Source organism: Mercenaria mercenaria, chromosome 13 (assembly GCF_021730395.1).
Source record: "Mercenaria mercenaria strain notata chromosome 13, MADL_Memer_1, whole genome shotgun sequence".
NCBI classification, from domain to species: domain Eukaryota; kingdom Metazoa; phylum Mollusca; class Bivalvia; order Venerida; family Veneridae; genus Mercenaria; species Mercenaria mercenaria.
Window position 1 is genome coordinate 3,273,981 of NC_069373.1, and position 20,718 is coordinate 3,294,698.

At 34.9% G+C, this 20,718-nt stretch overlaps 2 protein-coding genes across 2 annotated transcripts in view; both read left to right on the forward strand.

Moving 5' to 3' along the window:
• The window catches only part of LOC123530133 (uncharacterized), a 70,744-nt gene extending 52,713 nt beyond the window's left edge, over nt 1-18,031 (forward strand). The window contains exons 9-14 of the mRNA XM_045310852.2: nt 2,094-2,341; nt 2,470-2,701; nt 3,683-3,820; nt 11,503-11,632; nt 12,521-12,768; nt 13,203-18,031. Of these exons, the coding sequence (XP_045166787.2) occupies nt 2,094-2,341; nt 2,470-2,701; nt 3,683-3,820; nt 11,503-11,632; nt 12,521-12,768; nt 13,203-13,415 (1,209 nt within the window). The 3' untranslated portion in view covers nt 13,416-18,031. The remainder of the gene's footprint in view (nt 1-2,093; nt 2,342-2,469; nt 2,702-3,682; nt 3,821-11,502; nt 11,633-12,520; nt 12,769-13,202) is intronic.
• Nucleotides 15,504-16,049, forward strand: LOC128547638 (uncharacterized). Its single transcript, XM_053520680.1, has one exon. It carries the CDS (start codon nt 15,504-15,506, stop codon nt 16,047-16,049), a length of 546 nt encoding a protein of 181 aa, XP_053376655.1.
• Nucleotides 18,032-20,718: the final 2,687 nt, after the last annotated feature.

The window sequence follows — 20,718 nt, forward strand, 5'->3', positions numbered from 1 at the left end:
TGAATTAATTAACATGCTAAGTAATTCACACAAATTAATGAAATATATCGTGTTTATATAAAACAATAAAATCTTTTAAATCACTAATATTCGTGGTAAACTAATGTTTGTGATCATGACTGACCTTGTCTCAACAATATTCTTATTTGTAGTTTACAAATTTTGTTGTTTAAAATTTCTTACTTGTCTATTACACCCACAAAGTTAATCAAAGTTAATCAAAGTTGACTTTATGTTTCATCCATATATTACCTTGCTTTTATATGATAAGACGGCTTGCATCTAAAAACTACTTGAACAAAGAGGATAATACTCAGGGCGAGAAAAAGCTAACAATCGACACGTTTTTAGAAATGTATAAATTGTTGTTACTGATCTTTAAACATGAAATAAGATGCCGACACGGGTAATGTAAATATTTTGTCGATCTTTTCAGCAGAAATGTTTTTCTTTCCTTTCCGTACTTTCCGCGAAAAGGGGCTGTTGTTGATATTTTCGTGATACCGATTTGGAATATAGGTGTCGGCCCGGTACAATTTCTCCTTCTTTGCTGTATAGTAAAACAAGCACTTTTGGACATGGATTGTGAATTTCACAACAAAATTGCAGCATTGACAGCTCTGTATTTCTGAAGAGTAATACTATCCCAGTCAATATATCACAGAAAAACACCACCATCTTTTTTGATGAACTTTTTTGCTACACATCAAAGTATCTAGTCCATGTTTAAATTTCCCACTGACATCTGTCATGGCCACCAGTCTGGTGTAGTTTTTTAATCCTTCCGCACAGAAATGTAATCCTGAAAAACACACATAAAACAATTGTTAAAGACATCAGAAATGACAAAAAATGTACACAGTATCAATAAATACATTTGGAATATAACATGTCAAAGTAGGGATAGCGTTAAATTGGGAACTTCAAAATTTCAAAGAACTACTTTCTAGGATACAACGACACGGAAGTACTTCTATACCGGGGTGACACCTAAATACTTAGAAGAGCAGAGACTTCGAATTCTGGTGTCCGGTTAGAACGAACAGTTTCATAAATCGAATGGATATTTAGATGTACAAATGCATATTGACTTTAGTCGGGAAAAACCTTTACGCGAAATCGATAAAGTGTCTAATACAGTTTTTAGGGTATCTACATTTTTGTCTCCTTGGATTAGTTTCTTATTCTTAACGAATAGTAAACTCTGCTCTACGAAATGGAAATTGATCTTACTCCTGATGGTCTGTCTTTTAGAGTCCCAATGAACTAAATGCTAAACCCAAAGACTAACGGTTAATGATTTACGAAATGCTGTCTCTACGCATAAGAACAAGAGTTAAAAAACTACCGTTCTCGGCTTACTTTAAAACGTAAAGAGAGTAAAGCTCCGAAATGTTCTACGTAGGCGACAAAAAAAGAACAAGTCTATCATGCTCGGCTTCCTGCTAAATATTGTTCCCTGAACAAGCGTTTTTATGGGGAAAAAACACTTTTCTCTGTCACCAGATTTGTTATGTTTGTTTCAGAGACTAATCATCCGTTCGTCTTAAGGATATTAGAGTCGGTCTTCTGAAACTACCTCCAACTATTGTACAATAAACGCTAAATACTGCTACTCCATAGAGCATTATCAGTAACTTGAACATGTTTCATGCAGTTCAAAATAACATCAGTGAAAGTGGACTTTCATGAGCATCTGTAAACAGAATTCCAGTCTTTTTTATTTCATTTTGACAATGTTCTAATTGTCTAATATACATATACCTTCATTTTTCAAAAGGAAAATCTATTAATTCAGACAAGATCAAGAGCATACCTACAATAGTTCTTTATTAAAGTTGAAGAGCTATATCCTTTACTTTTTGCATAAATGTATGTTTTGTGTCGCGTGACTTAAACTGTTTAAACTGAAAAATTGTTAACTTCTTTAGCAACAATATCTGTACAACATGACATTCGACTTTGTATCATATTAGCATCTGGGCAGCACCTAAAAACCATAACCAATATCTATATACATGTTTTCTCTTGAATATGTACAGCATCATTCAAACGGAAAGCTCTAAATTTTATCACAATGTTTGATTTTACAGAAGACTACGTATTACGATGATGTTATTGAACATGGTTGTGCCACCGAGACGTTTTATCTCGATACGACAATGAAATTCACAATGAATGTAACAACAGATCGGAATTCCGTCGTTGGCCCAGTTACTTACGAAACCGCAATTCCTGGTGCATTTCCGGTGTTAAAGTTTGAAAGCGCTAAGACTATCTGGAGGGGCCGAAATGTTGGCTGTGTGAATCCTGGTGATATAAAAGCTGTCCTGTCAGACTGGTAAGATTGTTTACACAGTTTTCATAAACAAATTTCTTTTGTGTGTGGGGTGGGGGTATGATTAACCTTTGAAATGTATTTTTGAATTTACCAGCATCAACTAGTGTGTTGCTTTTATTCTCTTTCAGGATTGAAGGTGCTAAGGAACAAGACGGAGCTTTCCTGACCTTTCCCTTGGTTTGCAATGTCGAGGTTGTTGACAGTGCTATTGAAGACACATTGCTCATAGAGATCAACGTCAGAATTTTGAATTTAGAAATCTTTCGTGAACAGGATACTCCCAATCATAAGTTTTTAATGCAAAGAAGTGCTTTGGGTGCTTCCAAAGACTTCTACAAAAATTTCAACACAAAAATCCCGGTAAGGATTAAGTGTTTAGTACTGAAAGTATTATAAAATTTTACTTTGTACGAAAGTTTATCTTTAGGAAAATTGCTCTGAGCTGAGGTATGTTTCGCTTTTAAAGGCGATTAATCAGATTTTAGTTAAATGATCGATTTGCTCGAATTTTAAACAAAATGATTATGCATACTTTTTGTGAATGCATGTAAGATTTTCACTGGAGGTAATTTTGAAGTTTGATTTTCTTACCTTGCCAAGATCGAGTTATTTTAGCATAAGTATAAATTTGATAAACATTCTTTGCCAAATGAATATTATGAATATAATAACTGTTGTATTATTCTTGTAGAAGATTTGCATTTACAGTTATGTTTTCGCTTAAATCCATTAGAAATGCAAGTTTGTAAAAGTATCACTACCTTGCACTTTCACTCAGGTTAGATTGAAAATATTGACAAATTCGGAAGATACACACTGTGCTAAGACTTGCCTTTAAATTGCTCATATTATTTAAATGTCCCGACAAGAATATTATATGAAGTGGTTCAATATTTTAGCCAAGTGTACGTAAAACCAGTTACACTTGTTTCAGTGCAATATAGTATTATGTCCACCAAAAGTTAGATCTTTATTGCAAAAATTAGACCTAAATAGTAACTGTTTTTAAAAATAGACATAAAAATCCAGAGTTTTTCACAGTCTGTGTATATGACCTTAGTTTATAAATATACGTGAAAGCGATTTTGAGGGTGAAATGTGACATAGGCCAGTATTGCGCTAAGTCATCGATCCTTCAATAAAAACAACCAATTTCCAATGTACACATAAGAATGTTTCTAATTTAAATAAAATGATACCTTAAACTTTAAATATATGCAGACAATATTTTGTATTAAAGGAAACCATGGCATGGGGAGGTACCAAATTGCTTTACTTACGAATTTCACTTGCGATTATGTTAGTTGGAAACAATTAATACTCTTCTATCATTACTTTTAGGTTGACTTAAGCAGGACAATGAAGATAAACGGTGTTAAAATTCCACAAGGAGGGGAATCAGTACTTGTGAATGGAGCGCTCAGCCACAGACTTCAGTGGAGTGAAAATAATATCGACTTCCATGACTACAACCACAATGTAACTGCGCTTTTTTCTACCGTCCTAATTTATGATACAATAGCAGTAGAACTTAAAAAATAACAGTAACCTTTCTTTTTAATTCTTACGAATCTTTACCTTGAACTAATAAAGTAAATTAATATTTATTGTCAAACATTGTCAGATTTCGGACTTTATAGCATGGTGTATTCAATATATTTTTGAAACTGATAGTTACTGTATAAACTACCTAAATACCTTTAATATTAGTCCGGTCCCTTCGGTATTATGATAGGAGATTGTTTAAGAAATATCGAAAACATACCGAACCCTCCGAATCCATGGAGACATTTTTACCTTGCTTTCTGTGATGCAATTGCAAATGCATTTGCAAAATGCGAAGAGGCTGCTCGGTGGTTTTACCATTATATCAATCTGACTAAAGTGGAGATGGTACCTAAAATATTCAACTTCATCTTAACATATTTTGTTCAGAGTGAAATGATAGCTAAGTGCAACAGTTTACTAATTATATTTATGGTTTTCCTCCTATCCATGTAAAAATAGAAATATTTGATACTTAAAAAAATGACTTTCTCAAAATATCTGAAGTAAAATGGACAACTCTTGTATTGACCGTTTTCCAATTATCTTAATATTTCTCCAATTATATAGTCTGTATCAAAAGTCTCCACAGTTAAATAAATTCAATAGAGTATTGTGTAAGTTTAGTCTACTTTTAACACTTTGAAAGAGCCTATACTGAACTTCCTTTTGTCTTTTAATAAAGTCAAAATCCAAGACTAGCCAAGAGTCTAAAACTAATGAAAAAATATGAGTGAAAGAGAATTACATGCTCTTTATTATAAGCTTACCAAAACCATACTAGAAATTTACCTGAAAAATGTTATTAAAGATTTTACAGTGTAAACAAACCCCTACACCATTTTTTATTAATGAATGCACTCAGTTCAGGTTATAATTGTTGATATATTGTAAATGAGGGGCCCCAACAAAAATATATATTTTCAGGTTGTGTGAACAGTTTAAGTTTTTAACTAATGTTGATATCTGAGGTTACCCGCTTACCTTGCTTACAACAATAAATAAACACCTTATAGCGTTTTAGGGTAGCTGACCTGTAATGAAAATCATCAAATAAAGTAATCCCCATATGCTTTTTCAGCATTTATTCGTTTTTCATGGAAAGCAATAATCGTGAGAGTTCCATCCAGAAAATGTTGAATTGCTTGAAATACATTACAGAGTCATTACCTATCAGCTACCTTAAAATTTTGTACTTACAACCAGTACCTTAAAATTTTGTACTTACAACCAGTACCATAAAATGTTGTAATTTCATTTGATCGACAATGACTTTTTGTGTTACATTATTTGCAGCAAAGTACACTTGAACAGTAAGAGAAATGCTTCAAAATGACCAAAGCATAAGAAACACTTTCAAAATGTTTCATTGAAATCACGAATATAACCAGTCTAGCTACGTTGTTACGCAAACCTGATACCAATTTAACCTTTTTGTAATTTCTCATTGTTGGATTTATATTTTAGTATATAAATTTTGTGCAATCCAATGTATCATCATTGAGAACAATAAATAACTTTGGCTAAAAGATCAAAATTAAATAACGTTTCTTAATGTCGTAAAATTTCTTTAATGGAATTTATGCATTTTTTACTCTTTTTTTTTTTCATGTACTACTAAACTTTCTATCAGGGACTCACTACAATTTAACTGTCATTGAAAGCCATGAAAAAAGTGTGCATATATTGAACACAAAGAGATATAAACAAATATAGGTCACATTTTGTCTGCCTGATCAGTAATTGGTAAAAGGACCTATTTAATTTTTCTTTCACTTTTGACCAATCTTTTATGTTGGCTTCAGTTTATTTGTGAATTCAGAGTTTTTCCAGGTACCATCTCTAACTAAAGTATCTGATCTTCTAAATGAAGGTCTGCGAAGGTCTGAGAATGACCCATTCACATTCGTCTTCTGTATATTTTGGATTTCCCATATTGCTATTTTTATTTTCGCAAATCTATTTTTATTTGAGCCAAATTAGACGGCTTGTTTCTCTCGCTTACAGGGCGAGTGCCCTACCAACTGAGCTAACCGGCTGTCTGACACCTTACGTGACCAAGTCCGTACCATGACATATGATTTCTCTAAAAACACGAAAAGGCGTAGTCGCGATGTGGTCGCCATAAGAATTGTAAATATAGAAAACCCAGGCTGAATATAGATTTTTTAAACTTCTACTTTCGCTTACGAAATGTTTAGTCAGATTGCCATTATATGTACTTCGCTGATCTTTCGTCTCCGTAAAGTATATCAATATAAACGGACCGCTGTGTTTCGCCGATCTTTCGTCTCCGTTATGTTTATCAATAGCATAATAAACGGACCGCTGTATTTCGCCGATCTTTCGTCTCCTTTATGTTTATCAATAGCATAATAAACGGACCGCTGTATTTCGCCGTTCTTTCGTCTCCGTTTTGTTTATCATTAGCATAATAAACGGGCGTCTGTATTTCGCCGATCTTTCGTCTCCGTTTTGTTTATCATTAGCATAATAAACGGGCGGCTAACTAGCTGTTACAACTAAAGCTCACCTTGTAAACTGTTTACATTAGAATTTTTCCTTACATTTCTGTTTATTCTGATAGTAATTAGTAATTAGTTGGGCTTTTTTCGGGTAAAATATAATTATTTGAGCCCTGACCGAGCCTCTAGCCGAATATGGCTGCCGTATATAGAGCAAGACAGAACTTTAATAATTGTGCATCCCTGAAGTTAAAGTTAAGTATTTACCATCTATTACTGTAAATGCGTAAAATTTCACATCCTTTAAAATTTAAAATGTTCAGAGGAGACAAAAATCTATTGTAATGAAAATCTAAACAAGTACTCTCTCCGGTACAACCACGTACAAATTACAAAAATGTGTATTATGTTTTAGTTCGTGCTTTTTTGTTGTTGTTTTTTCAATGGTTTATTGTAGCACATTTGAACGATTCACCGTTTGAAACAATGGGCTATCCGTTTCACAATTTTCACTGTTACTGTTTGCGTTCCACCATGATAAGAAGTAATAGGTCGGGGCTAGTAAGGCTAACATCACCCCCCTCCCTCCGCCCCCCAAAAAAAATCATCCGGAATTAATTATTTGGAAGGAGAGTTAATCGTTGAACTGTAAATGATGAGTTACTTGGGCATATCGATTTTGATGATAAAAAAAAGGTACACAATAGGAACTGAGACATTCACCTTTGAGGTATGTCTGCACATTCGAAAAAAATAATGATCTACATGGTAGAATTTTATTTAAACATATCTTTTCAATTTTTTTATTTTATCCGAATGATAGGTTTTTGCTACAATGGCCCTCTTGACAATTTTCACAATGGGCTTTTATACGGAAATCGCATTCTAGTGTCATTTTCGCTTTTAAAAAGAAATCATGCCACAGTGCTGATTAATAAAAAAAAATCCATAGTTGTAGTTAACCTATTTACAAACTTATGACCAAACAGATTATATAAGTCTAAGCGATTAATTTTACAAATTGCTAAATTTCAAAATAGTCCTTACAACACTGCCCAAGTTATTATCTTTAATTATTATACATAAAAAGCTTTCTATTGTCAAAATTAATGTTGGGAAAGACAGTTACACTGGATAGATGCCCAGTTACATTTATACAACCCGTATAACGGTTACCTTGCATTATTCTAGGTTTTCTGAGTAAATGACGTTACGCCGTCAAGCATGACGGAATACCTTTATTAGCAATATTGATATGAACATTAACAAACATTTAACAATTTTCTAGAAAAAAAATCCCGATTTTGAATGCATCAAACACTTTAAGCTTATAGTCCCACAGTATTTTCTGCAATGGTACTCTGTTACACTGAAGTTAAAAAGTCTACTCTGGTGTTGGTATTTCTTGCTTATTTGCATCAAATGGGCCAATGCTATAACAAACAGCTCTGGAAAAATGTGAAACAGAATGCAATAATAAAATAAATTGTTATAAATGAATTGATGATATAGAGTAGACACTTAAGGAGGTAGTATACCTTGCTACCAGGGCAAATTCAAATTAAATGCAGTAGCAATATATTGTATATCTTGACATGTAATGTTTTAGCTGGTGCAATCCCAAGTTCGTTTATCTCTGTCTCTTCGGGCACAATATTTATCCAGGTTTGAAGTTCATGACACTCTAAAGGTATTTTGTATTGAAAGAAGGAGGAAAAGACGGATATTTAACATTTTTCAGTGTATTTCGGTTTCATTGCTATTTGTAGAAGTTGTGTGCGCGCCAGCTTTCTAATATAAGATTAAATTATATATGTAACGGGGCTCGTGTTTCCATGGTAACGCATTTTCTCTTATAAAAGCAATTTGGTATGGAGTGTTGTTTTATCATTCATGTATTATTTTGTATTCTTTCAGTGATATCCGTAATATATTCCATTAAATGTAATTTGTGATATCTCAAAATATAATATATTAATGACTTCACTGATATGATTTTAAGATAAAATTAAATAGATATCAACTTAATAGGAATACTTTTACATATCCTTAATTCAACTGAGTGATTTCCTAGATAATTTTGCGTATCATAAAACACATTTAACGACATCAATAAGTCATTTAAGGAGAACTTAAAATTTGTTTGATTTTATGACATTCTAAATTCGAAGTAGGGATATCAAAATCAAAATAGTATTATTGCACAATTTAAACCTATTTATTGACATTATAAAATAGATATTATGATATCAAAAATGTTCGTTTATTATTTTGAATCCATATTTCATTTACTGAAATTCTACAATCGAGTTAAGAAATCCATAATTAATTGAATGATATCATATTCCATACAGGCATTACGGAAGCGAAAACATCACTGTTGCCATGGTTACTTGAAACGTTAAGATAAATACGCTAACATGTAACGTGTTTTGTATTCTACTTATAATACTATCCTAATATTCAATGGTTGTCATTAACAGGATAAAAATACAAAAATACTTTGAATTAAATCGTAGCGTCTCAGCTCCAGTTTGATACCATTTCTATTGTTTTAACACCACATATGATTTAGATTGTTTTGCACGTTCCAATTTTAAAATAATCTACCACGTAGAATTTGTTTAAACCTTGATCTTTTTAAGTTTCAGAATTTCTGGCTCTACCAAACAATTTGGCACTGATGAAAATTTTTCATGAGGTGTAGGGTGGGATGACAGGCCTTAACCCTTAGCCTGCTGGCGGCAGATGATTCTGCCTTTGCGACCAGTGCAGACCAAGATCAGCCTGCACATCCGTGCAGTCTGATCATGGTCTGCACTGTTCGCTATTCAGTCAGTAAATTTTCAGTGAAAACCCCTTTGAGTAGTAAGTGGTACTGTCAAAATTGAAAGATGGACCAGTCCATTATAGAAATATAGCAGGTTAAGGGTTAATGGTCCCGCCCTTTAAAAGAAGTCTTATAATGTCGAAGAATATTCAACCTTGTCCTAATGTTAACCTTATGATATCAAGGTCTGGCGCACGTTGTTGTCTAATGCGCGTGACGTTGCGCGGATGAACCTGGTACATGTAGATAACAACCATCTAAAAAAGAAATCTAAACAAGAAATATCTTTAAAAATGATGGTCGGCGAATTGTAATAAGGAAAGAAGTTTATAAATTTTTCATCTAACATTCATCTTTCATCTAACATTTTTCAAATTGCAAAACTAAACACCGCACTTTAACAATTTAAATGGTTCTCTTTTAATTTTTCGCAAAGGTTTCGTAGGGTTGCAATTTTGTTTCGTATATCCTTAGACGAATAATTACAGCAGTAGTTCGATGAAGATTCATAAAGCGGTTCATGAGAAGAGGTCATTAAACGTGTATATTTTTAGCTAAATTGGTCCCTATTCCCATTTGTAACAAAATAGCAGGAGACCTTACGATATTGTTACACATCGAGTTTGATAAAAATCCATTACATTTTAGTGGTTAATGCGAAGAAAGGCATATCTACTTTTAGCTATAGTGGTCCCTAATAGGGCCCAAGTTCCTATATAAATAAATTTGAAGAGTACCTTATAATGATGCTCCAGACCAAGTATGACAAAGATCCACCAAGCTGTTCATGAGACGCTGTATAAAGGCATTTCTAGTTTTAGCTTTAGCAGCCCCTAAAACGGGTCAAATGTCCCAGCTCAACAAAGTTGGCTGCGGGCCTAATAAAGATGCTACAAATCAAGTTTGATTAGAATACATGAGAAAAAAATCAATTGAAGGATTTTTTTATTTATTATTTTTATTTATTTCTAAAATAGGCCAACTGATCCCGCTTTAACAAATGCATATTCGCTATTCGTGAATCTTTGGACAATGACGTCACACCTATAAAAAGTGAAGGTCAAGCAAAACATACAATTGTTATTATTTCAATATTTCTGTTTCATAAGCAAATTTTGACCGCATAAGCAAAGTTTGACCGTAGTTATATCACATAGATAAACTGTATGCAACGTACCTTCATTTCAGTGTAAAATGAGATTCAGTTATTATATAGCATATATATAATGAAACAGATTTCAACTGAGTTCAATACTTGCATACAATACTAAAAAAAAAATATTCATATATAACAAATCAGTTAAATAATTTGTAACAAATATGTCAAAGCAAACAAGTACTCATTTTAATATGCAAACTAAATAAGTCACAAAAGCAAGAAACCTTTTCATATACAGACGACAATTCAATTATAACAAGGAAAATCTTTTAAAAAGCACTTCTCTACATAAAAGACTCTTATCACACTCTTATTCATGTGATACGCAGACCGTATTCAGCTCTTTCTTTAATTTGATATATGTTGGTATTTGAACAGGTTTTTATCATATTTATTAAACTTACTTATTATTTTGAGATATATCAATATTCTTGCTAAATATACTGAGCCAAAGTTGGCTTTAAAACTGTGAGCAGCGTCGTTTAGGATAAACGCTTTGTCTACATTTCACTCAGCGTAGCACAGTCAACAGAGTGAAAGAAATTGACACTCTCGTCCAATCAGGCAGAGTGTTGCATAAATCTTCCGTTTTTATAAATTATCTATAATGCGTTATCAAGTAGTTTGATTGGCAAACTGAAGTCACGTGGCATAGGAAAACGAAAACGAATTTAGACGGCGTCGCCGAAAAAAAAGAGAATGTGTTTGTTTTCTTAAACTAGTGAACACCAGATTTTAAATTTACTGCATTTGATGTTTTCTTGGTGAAAGACACATTATATTTCAATTTTTCATTGAAACAATCAAAATAGTCTCTGTACATTTCTTTTCAGAAAAAGAGTTTTAAAAATGAATGTTAGATAGACTTGGATTATAAAGATTTTTTCTAATCTATACGGCAGGAATGATCTGTGTCATGTTTTATTATGTGGGGTGGAAAGAAGTCATGTAAAGATTTGTACAAAAAGACGTAGGTCGAATTAACTTTGCCTATAAAAGGTAAAGAAAGAATGAATTTCAATGCTTCAGCAGAAAACGTTCGTATGTGTTAAGAAGAGACTTGTATCTTTCTACTTTGAATTCATTATACTTCTTAAATTAAAAATAGTCAATGCTCGACGAAGCCTCACATTTTATTACTTTATTCATTGTAATTTTCTAGTGGGACAGTGGAACCGGCACATCAAATGGAAGCGTATTCACTGCTGACCGGCCACTTTATGCTCGTTACGTTCGCATGAAAATGGCAGACAGTGGCTGCACCACGGATTTTGAACCTGAAGCAAGTGACTGTAAGACATACTTTATTGTCTTGTTTGTCTAAGGTCAACTTGAAATACATTAAAAATGTTTACACATTTTTTTTTTTAAATCTACCTACTTAAAGGGAAATCCCTAGCTCTGTCACAGCATAACTTATCAATCAGTCATAAGCATAGGCTTAGGAGCAGTAGTGCAAACAGCACCCCACGGGGGTACCCATCCACCTCCACCTTATTGGCAAATCCAGTATATGTGTGCCTTCATGCACCCCATCTCCCGCCCCATCCGCTACCCTTTCACCAATTTTTGGATCATAACATCATTTACATTGGGAAAACAGTTTTTAGTTGAAAAGACAGGTCTTAGGGTAAATAATCCCGAATATATGAACCCATTGCATTCGGAAAATTCGGATAAGTATGCCAGATTTCTCCACCCTATCTCAAAACCTTCATCCATTTTGAAGACGCTTCCAAGTCAGTGCCTATGTAGATAGAGAATCATCTCAAAGAGACTTGGATTTAAGTAGCCGTCGTGACAATATCACTTGTTGAACAAACAAAAATACTCAAACTTAGTCATTGGTTATTACAAGCTTACTTATTACTGGAATAAATAAAACTAAAGTAATTCCAAAGTCCGAAAAGATGAGTTGCTTGTACAGAGTGGACTGTTGCAAAATGTACTCTTATCTTTATTGAAAGATACAATTGTGATCTTCAGCCATACTGATCAGTTAAATGTGCAAGTTGTATTCAATTTTAAACGAATATTATCAAAGAAAATGATTACATTGAAATTTAAATGAAGTACTCTATATATAAAAGTTCAGTTTACATTTAATTTATCCTGCATGCAAATAGTCATTTGCAAGATTTTCTTGTAGTTTTAAACGAAACCTTGAACACTATTTGCAGTTGGTGAAGATATTGACTTCTATGGTAAAGAATTCTCAAAAAAGGAAATGTTGCAAAATGTTATGTACGTCCTAGATGGTGATGAAAACACTTGCAAAGCACTTCCTACCCAAACAACCACAGAGACGGTACAGTATTACTGGACGGACATCGACACACATGTACTGAACACAGGTACGACATCAGCATTCAATGTACAACTTATTGGGAAAGGATTAGCTTGTGCAGGAGGACACCAAGTAATAAAGGTAAACATTTTTTTTCATTATTGCTTGTTAACTTTTAACTTTCTTATTTGCTTTATTTTTTACATGATTAAAGATCGCAAAATTCGCACGAATTGTGCAGCGTACATATTGCACGAATTTAGGAGAACGCACTATTTTTCAGAGAAAAAAGACCAATGACAGCAAAGATAAAAATCTTACTACTACATAAGCGTGAAAGTGTTTATAATAACATAAAAATGACTGGTTTTCTTCATTAAGGAAAATATAACTTGACATTTTCAATGCAATAATACACATTTAAAGGACATCACTACAGTGATGCTCCCGATATAAAATTTACAGGTCAATACGTAAAGCATATACGTTTCCAGTCTTATTGAAGGTGCATGAAGATTAAAAATTCATAAAATATATTATTTTGATATGCTGTAAATGAGTTTTTCCTGTTTAAGGTGATGCACCCAAAAAATGCAGCAACGGGTAACTTCAGTGGATTCTGGATAAAATGCGTCTTGGTGGAGCAGCTCGATGGGACCCCTATGTCATGCACGTACAAGTGCGCATGCTTTGATGAAACAACTTGCGCGTCTGTCAGTCTCCTCCTGTATTACAAAGGAATCCCAACTGAGCCATACGAGATATGTGAAATAAAGATCGTACCATGAGAAAGATTATATAACTGTACAACTGAAGCGAGTTGATGACGAATGATTAATGTTTTTTATTATTATTATTATTATTATTATTATTATTATTGAAACATATCTCTGTTACATCTTCGATTTATACATATAGTAAAGTAGGACTCTTCTGTAAAATACAAATAGTTTTATCAGGACTTAACAGGTTTTCAGTTTCGATTATATTCATACAAGAATATTTAAAATAATGTAAATGTATAATATGGAAATAGGATTTGACAAGAGTGATTCTTTATAAGTAAGCGAGTTAGCCTACGTTACAACTGCGATATTTTTCCAGAATTTTAATTGCAAATAAAATGGGTTTTTTATATTCCATTTGAATATTGTGACCTGCTACTGTAATCATTATCATTTTCACTTAAGGTGTTCTGCAAGTTTTATCCACAGGAAGTTACTAATTAACTTCATATAACCAGATAACATAGAAATGACGCCTGTTTTCGGACACGGAAAATGAAGAACAAAAACAGCACATGTATTAATTAATAAAGCTAACAGCGTTGTTATCTTTCATGAGATAATGTATGATAACAGTGTCCACAAGAGATGATTCCAAATGGTGGAGGCTACATTCTAATTTCCGTGTCTCTTAAATCAATAATTGACAAAGTATCTTAGAATAAAGCACATGTATCTGTGCGTTCTGGTTGGCAGTGTGATAAATGTAAAAAGCTTCATTAAAACCCAAAGTATTGTTTATCAAAATTATGATTTTATCACTTATTTTATCATCATGCTTTGGAACGCTTTAAAACATCATGGTTATTTTTTAAGAAAATTCGAAAATGCAGAACTTCCTGCAAATCATTATTATTCAGAAAACTTCAAGATTTTATTCTATGTGGTTGAGTTTCTTTTCCACTTTTTTTTCCCTGAATTCTTCTGAGGGTACACACTTACTAAAACAACATATCATGTACATTAGGTAATGACTGTAGACTTCTAGACTAGGAACTAGTTCGCTACAGAAGTTACGTACTGAAAGTTGTTGTTGTTATTGTTGTTGTTGTTTATCTAACTGTTCTAACAAGGTGTGTTTACGTTCTTAGTTTTATTTTCATCTTGAAAACGATCGTCATTGTGGCTTATCAACTGAAGTCTGTGGAAAACATCACGAAAGCCTCAAAAATTAGCAATATAGCATGTAACTCAGAATATATACAGACGCCTGATAAAACAACAAAGGTAGCAACATATTCAAGAGTATGCATTAAGAGAGATATTACAACAAAAGACTTCAAAATATATGTGCAAACTAATATATACATGTACACGTATGCGATTTTGCCATAAGTTACGAGAACGATAATAAAAGCGTACAATTCCTATACATAACCAGTACAACAGCGCATTTCAGTGTTAAATGAACTCTATATGTCAGCATTTTCATAATATAACAATGTACTTATGACAATGTGTTTCGAAAAATGCATTTAATAATTAAATATGTAATTGAACATAATTCAACTAACATAGCAGACTCGAACATTTTTCGTGACATATCAGGTGTTAATTTTCTTCTGACCAGAGAAAATGGTTTACCTATTTTGCTTATTATTGCGAAACCGCATACGTTATGAAAGAATTATATGTTGATACGGAAATATATTCACTTGTTCACTATGATAGCCGTTGTATAATTGTTGTCTATATTACAAAATCATACTTTTTATTTGACAAACACATACAATATTAGGACATACAATAATAGGACATATAATAACAGGAAATCAAGAAAAGTAAAAATGTTAGAAATGCTTCTATATCACTGCGTAAAAGATTGAAGAAAAAACTATTATTTTATTAGTCCGATTTCTTTATTTCTAAAGTTTTCATTAAGAATGAAGTTTTGAAAAAAAAAGTGGAAAACAATGTTTGATTATGTTTGGTTATCAGTTTCATATGATTGTAAATATTTATCGATAATGATGGATCATTTTAAAGAGAAAAAAGTCATGTATTATTTTAAAGCTTATTCATCGTACAATTAAGTCATGAGTATTTTAGGAGCAGTCAAAAATGTTTTCTTGACTTTAGAACTGTTGCCAGATGCTGAAAGACCCAGGACAACATTTCTTCTCTTCGCCCCAAACAGCTTTTCATTTCATCCCTGATATTGAAAGGCCTAGGAAAACAGCTTTTCATTTCATCCCTGATACTGAAAGACCAAGGGCAACAGTTCTTCATTTCATCCCTGATACTGAAAGGCCTAGGACAAATGGTCTTCATTTCATCCCTGATATTGAAAGGCCAAGGGCAACAGTTCTTCATTTCATCCCTGATGCTGAAAGGCCTAGGAGAACAGGTCTTCATTTCATCCCTGATATTGAAAGGCCAAGGGCAACAGTTCTTCATTTCATACCTGATACTGAAAGGCCTAGGAGAACAGGTCTTCATTTCATCCCTGATATTGAAAGGCCAAGGGCAACAGTTCTTCATTTCATCCCTGATGCTGAAAGGCCTAGGAGAACAGGTCTTCATTTCATCCCTGATATTGAAAGGCCAAGGGCAACAGTTCTTCATTTCATCCCTGATACTGAAAGGCCTAGGAGAACAGGTCTTCATTTCATCTCTGATATGAAAGACCAAGGGTAACAGTTCTTCATTCCATCCCTGATACTGGAAGGCTTAGGGCAACAGTTCTCCATTTCACCCGTGATACTGAAATACCAAGGGTGACAATTCTTCATTTCGCCCCCGATACTGAAAGGCCAAGGGCAACAGATTTTCCATTCACCCCTGATACTGAATGGCCAAAGGCAAGAGCTCTTTATTTAATCCAACCAATCCAATCAAATTTCACCACTAACTTTTTTGACTGTTCCCATAGAACTCGTGGCATTTTTATTATCTCGTTGTTGTTTTTATTTTGTTTTGTTTTGTTTTAAGGCCCTATAGTTTAGATTTAGTTCTTAAAAATACTATTTTTATGAAAAACTACAGATAAATAGAAACGCTATATGCATTGGAGGCTGATTAAATACTTTGATGTGCAAGAAACTATTCAGAATATAAATAATTTACGGGCGAATTACCGTGAAGTGAAATTCGAAGATCGAAAACTCATTTATATACAGTATAGTGGACAAATGCCCATACACTGTATTTTATTTAACTTGTATGCAACAGAGACAACGAAAATATCGATATACTTGATGAACCCAGTAATTCATAAACATTTCCAGTAAGTGCCTTATAGATAAATGAATATTTGGGATTTGAAAATGTTTAAACATAAATAACTTATATTTATATAAACGGGTATTTAGAAACATAAAGCGCAGCTTACTTGAGCAGGAAATTTGACATATTTTCAGTCTAGATGAAATTATTATTATTATTTTTTTTTTTTTTGGTTCAAACACGTCACTGTAATTAAAAAGTATATACTAACATCCTTTGTAATTATTCTTTGTATTGGCTGGACTTCAGAAATGCATAATTACAAAATAATATATTCCATTGTTTACTATTGTCATTGTAAATTCATTGTCCGTGCATTAAAAATTATAGTTTTATTAAACAAGTTTTGTTACAAGCGCTTGAATAAAATAAAGGTATAGTTTCCAATTTTTGCAATATTCCTGGAAAAAAAACTGGCAGCAATTTTGAGGGTTAAAATTGAAATATCTGAAAAAAAATCAGCCTCCAAAAAAGTGAAATTTTATTGAAATTTTATACGTGTAAATACTACATATGCAGCGACAATACCAGAAATTGTTCGCAGCATTGTGAGAAAGTCTCTAGATTTTATGTTAGAAAACACCCCAAAAATCGTGGCTAAGGAAGATAATATTTGTCATGTTAAATGCATCTTTACAATTTATAGCAAACTCGCATGGCTAAGAAACTGTTAATTAAGAAACATTGTATAAATTGCGGTAAACCATAGGTCCGCTTCATTCACAGAATTTATGATGCTTTTTTTTTGTGGTCAACAGCAGTTTCCCATACCCTCAATGAAAAATGTATTTTCTTTAAAGTCAGATATTTTCTTTGATAATAAATAAATTGTGAAATATTTCATGCAGTTTGATAAAACAATACTTCTTGATGAAAGGAAACTTGTGGTTTACTCTATTTAGAGACTTTCAGTTTTTAGGCCATTTTTTGTTATCATTTCTACTATATAAATTTCATTTTGTCTGTGATATATATCTTTTGAATGTCTTTTCACATGTGTAAGGTAAATATTTCGTTAAAACATGTACGCCGGTTGAACAGTTGACAAGATCTTATTACTGTCATGTTTGAATTTATACGGTTTAAAACTCAAAAAAAAAAGATGTTATAGCTGATGTTTTGCTATCTCTACTATCATATTCTATTGATTAACATTTCAAACAGCTAATATCATCTTTATAAAGACTTAATGCTTTGACAGGATATCACTTTTTGTCCCTCTTGGCATTTTCTCAGATATGGATTAGCACTTTGTTTAAATCACCGGCCACGAGGAGGCGGTCAAGATGCGGCCAGCTATTCAGCAGCATGCCGAAAGGGAGCTTATTTTATTACTTAGGTATTAGTTATGAATGTTTGTAAATTTACTTGTTCAATAAAACTATTAAAACATCTTTGTTTTGGTTTTACGAGCCTTATCATATACACTTGGAACTGCAGGATTTATCCCCCGTCGTCTGGAAGTATAGGATTTAGCCCCCACCCCCACCCCACCCCGTCTGGAGCTATAGGATTTACCCCATTCCGTCTGGAACTATAGGCTTTACCCCCATCCGTCTAGAATCATTGGATTTACCCCTTGTTTGTCTGGAACTTTAAGTTTCACCCCGTCCGTCTGGAACTTTAGGGTTCACCCCGTCCGTCTGGAACTATAGGATTTACCCCGCTGCCTGGAACTATAGGCTTTACCCCTCGTCCGTCTGGAATTATAGGATTTACCCTGTCCGTCTGGAACAATAGGCTTTGTCCCTGTCTGTCTGGAACTATAGGATTTACCCCGTCCCTCTGGATCTATAGGATTTACCCCTCGTCCGTCTGGAACTATAGGATTTACCCCCGTCCGTCTGGAAGTGTAGGATTTACCCCGTCCGTCTGGAATAATAGGATTTACCCACGTCCGTCTGGAACTATAGGCTTTGCCCCCGTCCGTCTGGAACTATAGGATTCACCCCGCTGTCTGGAGCTATAGTTTTTAGCCCCATATGTCTCGAGCTAAAGGATTTACCCCTGTCCGTCTGGAACTATAGGCTTTACCCCCGTCCGTCTGGAATCATTGGATTTAACCCGTTCGTTTTACACCTCCCCAACCCAACCCCGTTTGTCTTGAAATACAGGCTTTATCCCCGTCCGTCTGGAACTTTAGGACTCACCTCGTCCGTCTGGAACTATAGGATTTACCCCGCTGTCTGCAACTATAGGCTTTACCCTTCGTCCGTTTGGAATAATAGGATTTACTCCCGTCCGTCTGAAACTATAGGCTTTGCCCTCGTCCGTCTGGAACTATAGGGTTTACCCCGTCCGTCTAGAATAATAGGATTTACCCCCGTCCGCCTGGAACTATAGGATTTATCCCCGTCCGTCTAGAATAATAGGATTTACCCCGTGCGTCTGGAATCATTGGATTTAACCCGTTCCTTTTACCACCCCCCGTTTGTCTTGAACTACAGGCTTTATCACCGTCCGTCTGGAACTTTAGGACTCACCCCGTCCGTCTGGAACTATAGGATTTACCCCGCTGTCTGGAACTATAGGCTTTACCCTTCGTCCGTCTGGAATTATAGGATTTACTCCCGTCCGTCTGATACTTTGCCCCCGTCCGTCTGGAACTATAGGATTTACCCCGACTGTCTAGAATTATAGTATTTACCCCCGTACGTCTGGAACTATAGGCTTTACCCCCGTCCGACTGGAATCATTGGATTTAACCCGTTCGATTTACCCCCCCCCCCCCGTTTGTCTTGAACTACAGGCTTTATCCCCGTCCGTCTTGAACTTTAGGACTCACCTCGTCCGTCTGGAACTATAGGATTTACCCCGCTGTCTGGAACTATAGGCTTTACCCTTCGTCCGTCTGGAATTATAGGATTTCCTCCCGTCTGCCTGGAACTATAGGCTTTGCCCTCGTCCGTCTGGAACTATAGGATTTACCCCGTCCGTCTAGAATTATAGGATTTACCCCCGTCCGTCTGGAGTTATAGGCTTTGTCCCCGTCCGCCTTGAACTATAGGATTTATCCCCTTCCGTCTAGAATAATAGGATTTAACCCGTGCGTCTGCAATCATTGGATTTAACCCGTTCGTTTTACCCCCCACCCCCCATTTGTCTTGAAATACAGGCTATATCCCCGTCCGTCTGGAATTTTAGGACTCACCCTGTCCGTCTGGAACTATAGGATTTACCCCGCTGTCTGGAACTATAGGCTTTACCCTTCGTCCGTCTGGAATTAAAGGATTTACTACGGTCCGTCTGGAACTATAGGCTTTGCCCCCGTCCGTCTGGAACTATAGGAATTACCCCGTCTGTCTAGAATTATAGGATTTACCCCCGTCCGTCTGGAACTATAGGCTTTGTCCCCGTCCGTCTGGAACTATAGGATTTACCCCCGTCCGCCTGGAACTATAGGATTTAACATCCGTCCGTCTGGAACTATAGGATCATTACCCCCGTCCGTCTAGAACTATAGGATTTACCCCGTCCGTCTGGAACTAAAGGCTTTAAACCCCCTTCCCCGTTCTACTGGAACTATAGGCTTACCTCCCGTCCGTCTGGAACTATAGGCTTTATCCTTCGTTCGTCTGGAACTATAGGCTTTGCCCCCGTCCGTCTGGAACTATAGGATTTATCCGCGTCCGTCTGGAACTATAGGATTTACGCCGTCCGTGTGGAATTATAGGATTTACCCCCGTCCGTCTGGATCTATAGGCTTTGTCCCCGTCCGTCTGGAACTATAGGATTTACCCCCGTACGTATAGAATAATAGGATTTACCCCGTGCGTCTGGAACTATAGGATTTAACCTCCGTCCGTTTGGAACTATAGTATCATTACCCCCGTCCGTCTAGAACTATAGGATTTATCCCGTCCGTATGGAACTATAGGCTTTAAACCCACTTCCCCGTTCTACTGGAACTATAGGCTTACCCCCCGTACGTCTGGAACTATAGGCTTTATTCCCCGCCCGTCTGGAATTATAGTACATGTAATTACCCCCCCCCCCACCTCCGTATGGAACTACAGGATTTACCCTGTCCGTCTGAAACTATAGGCTTTGCCCCCGTCCGTCTAGAATTATAGGATTTACC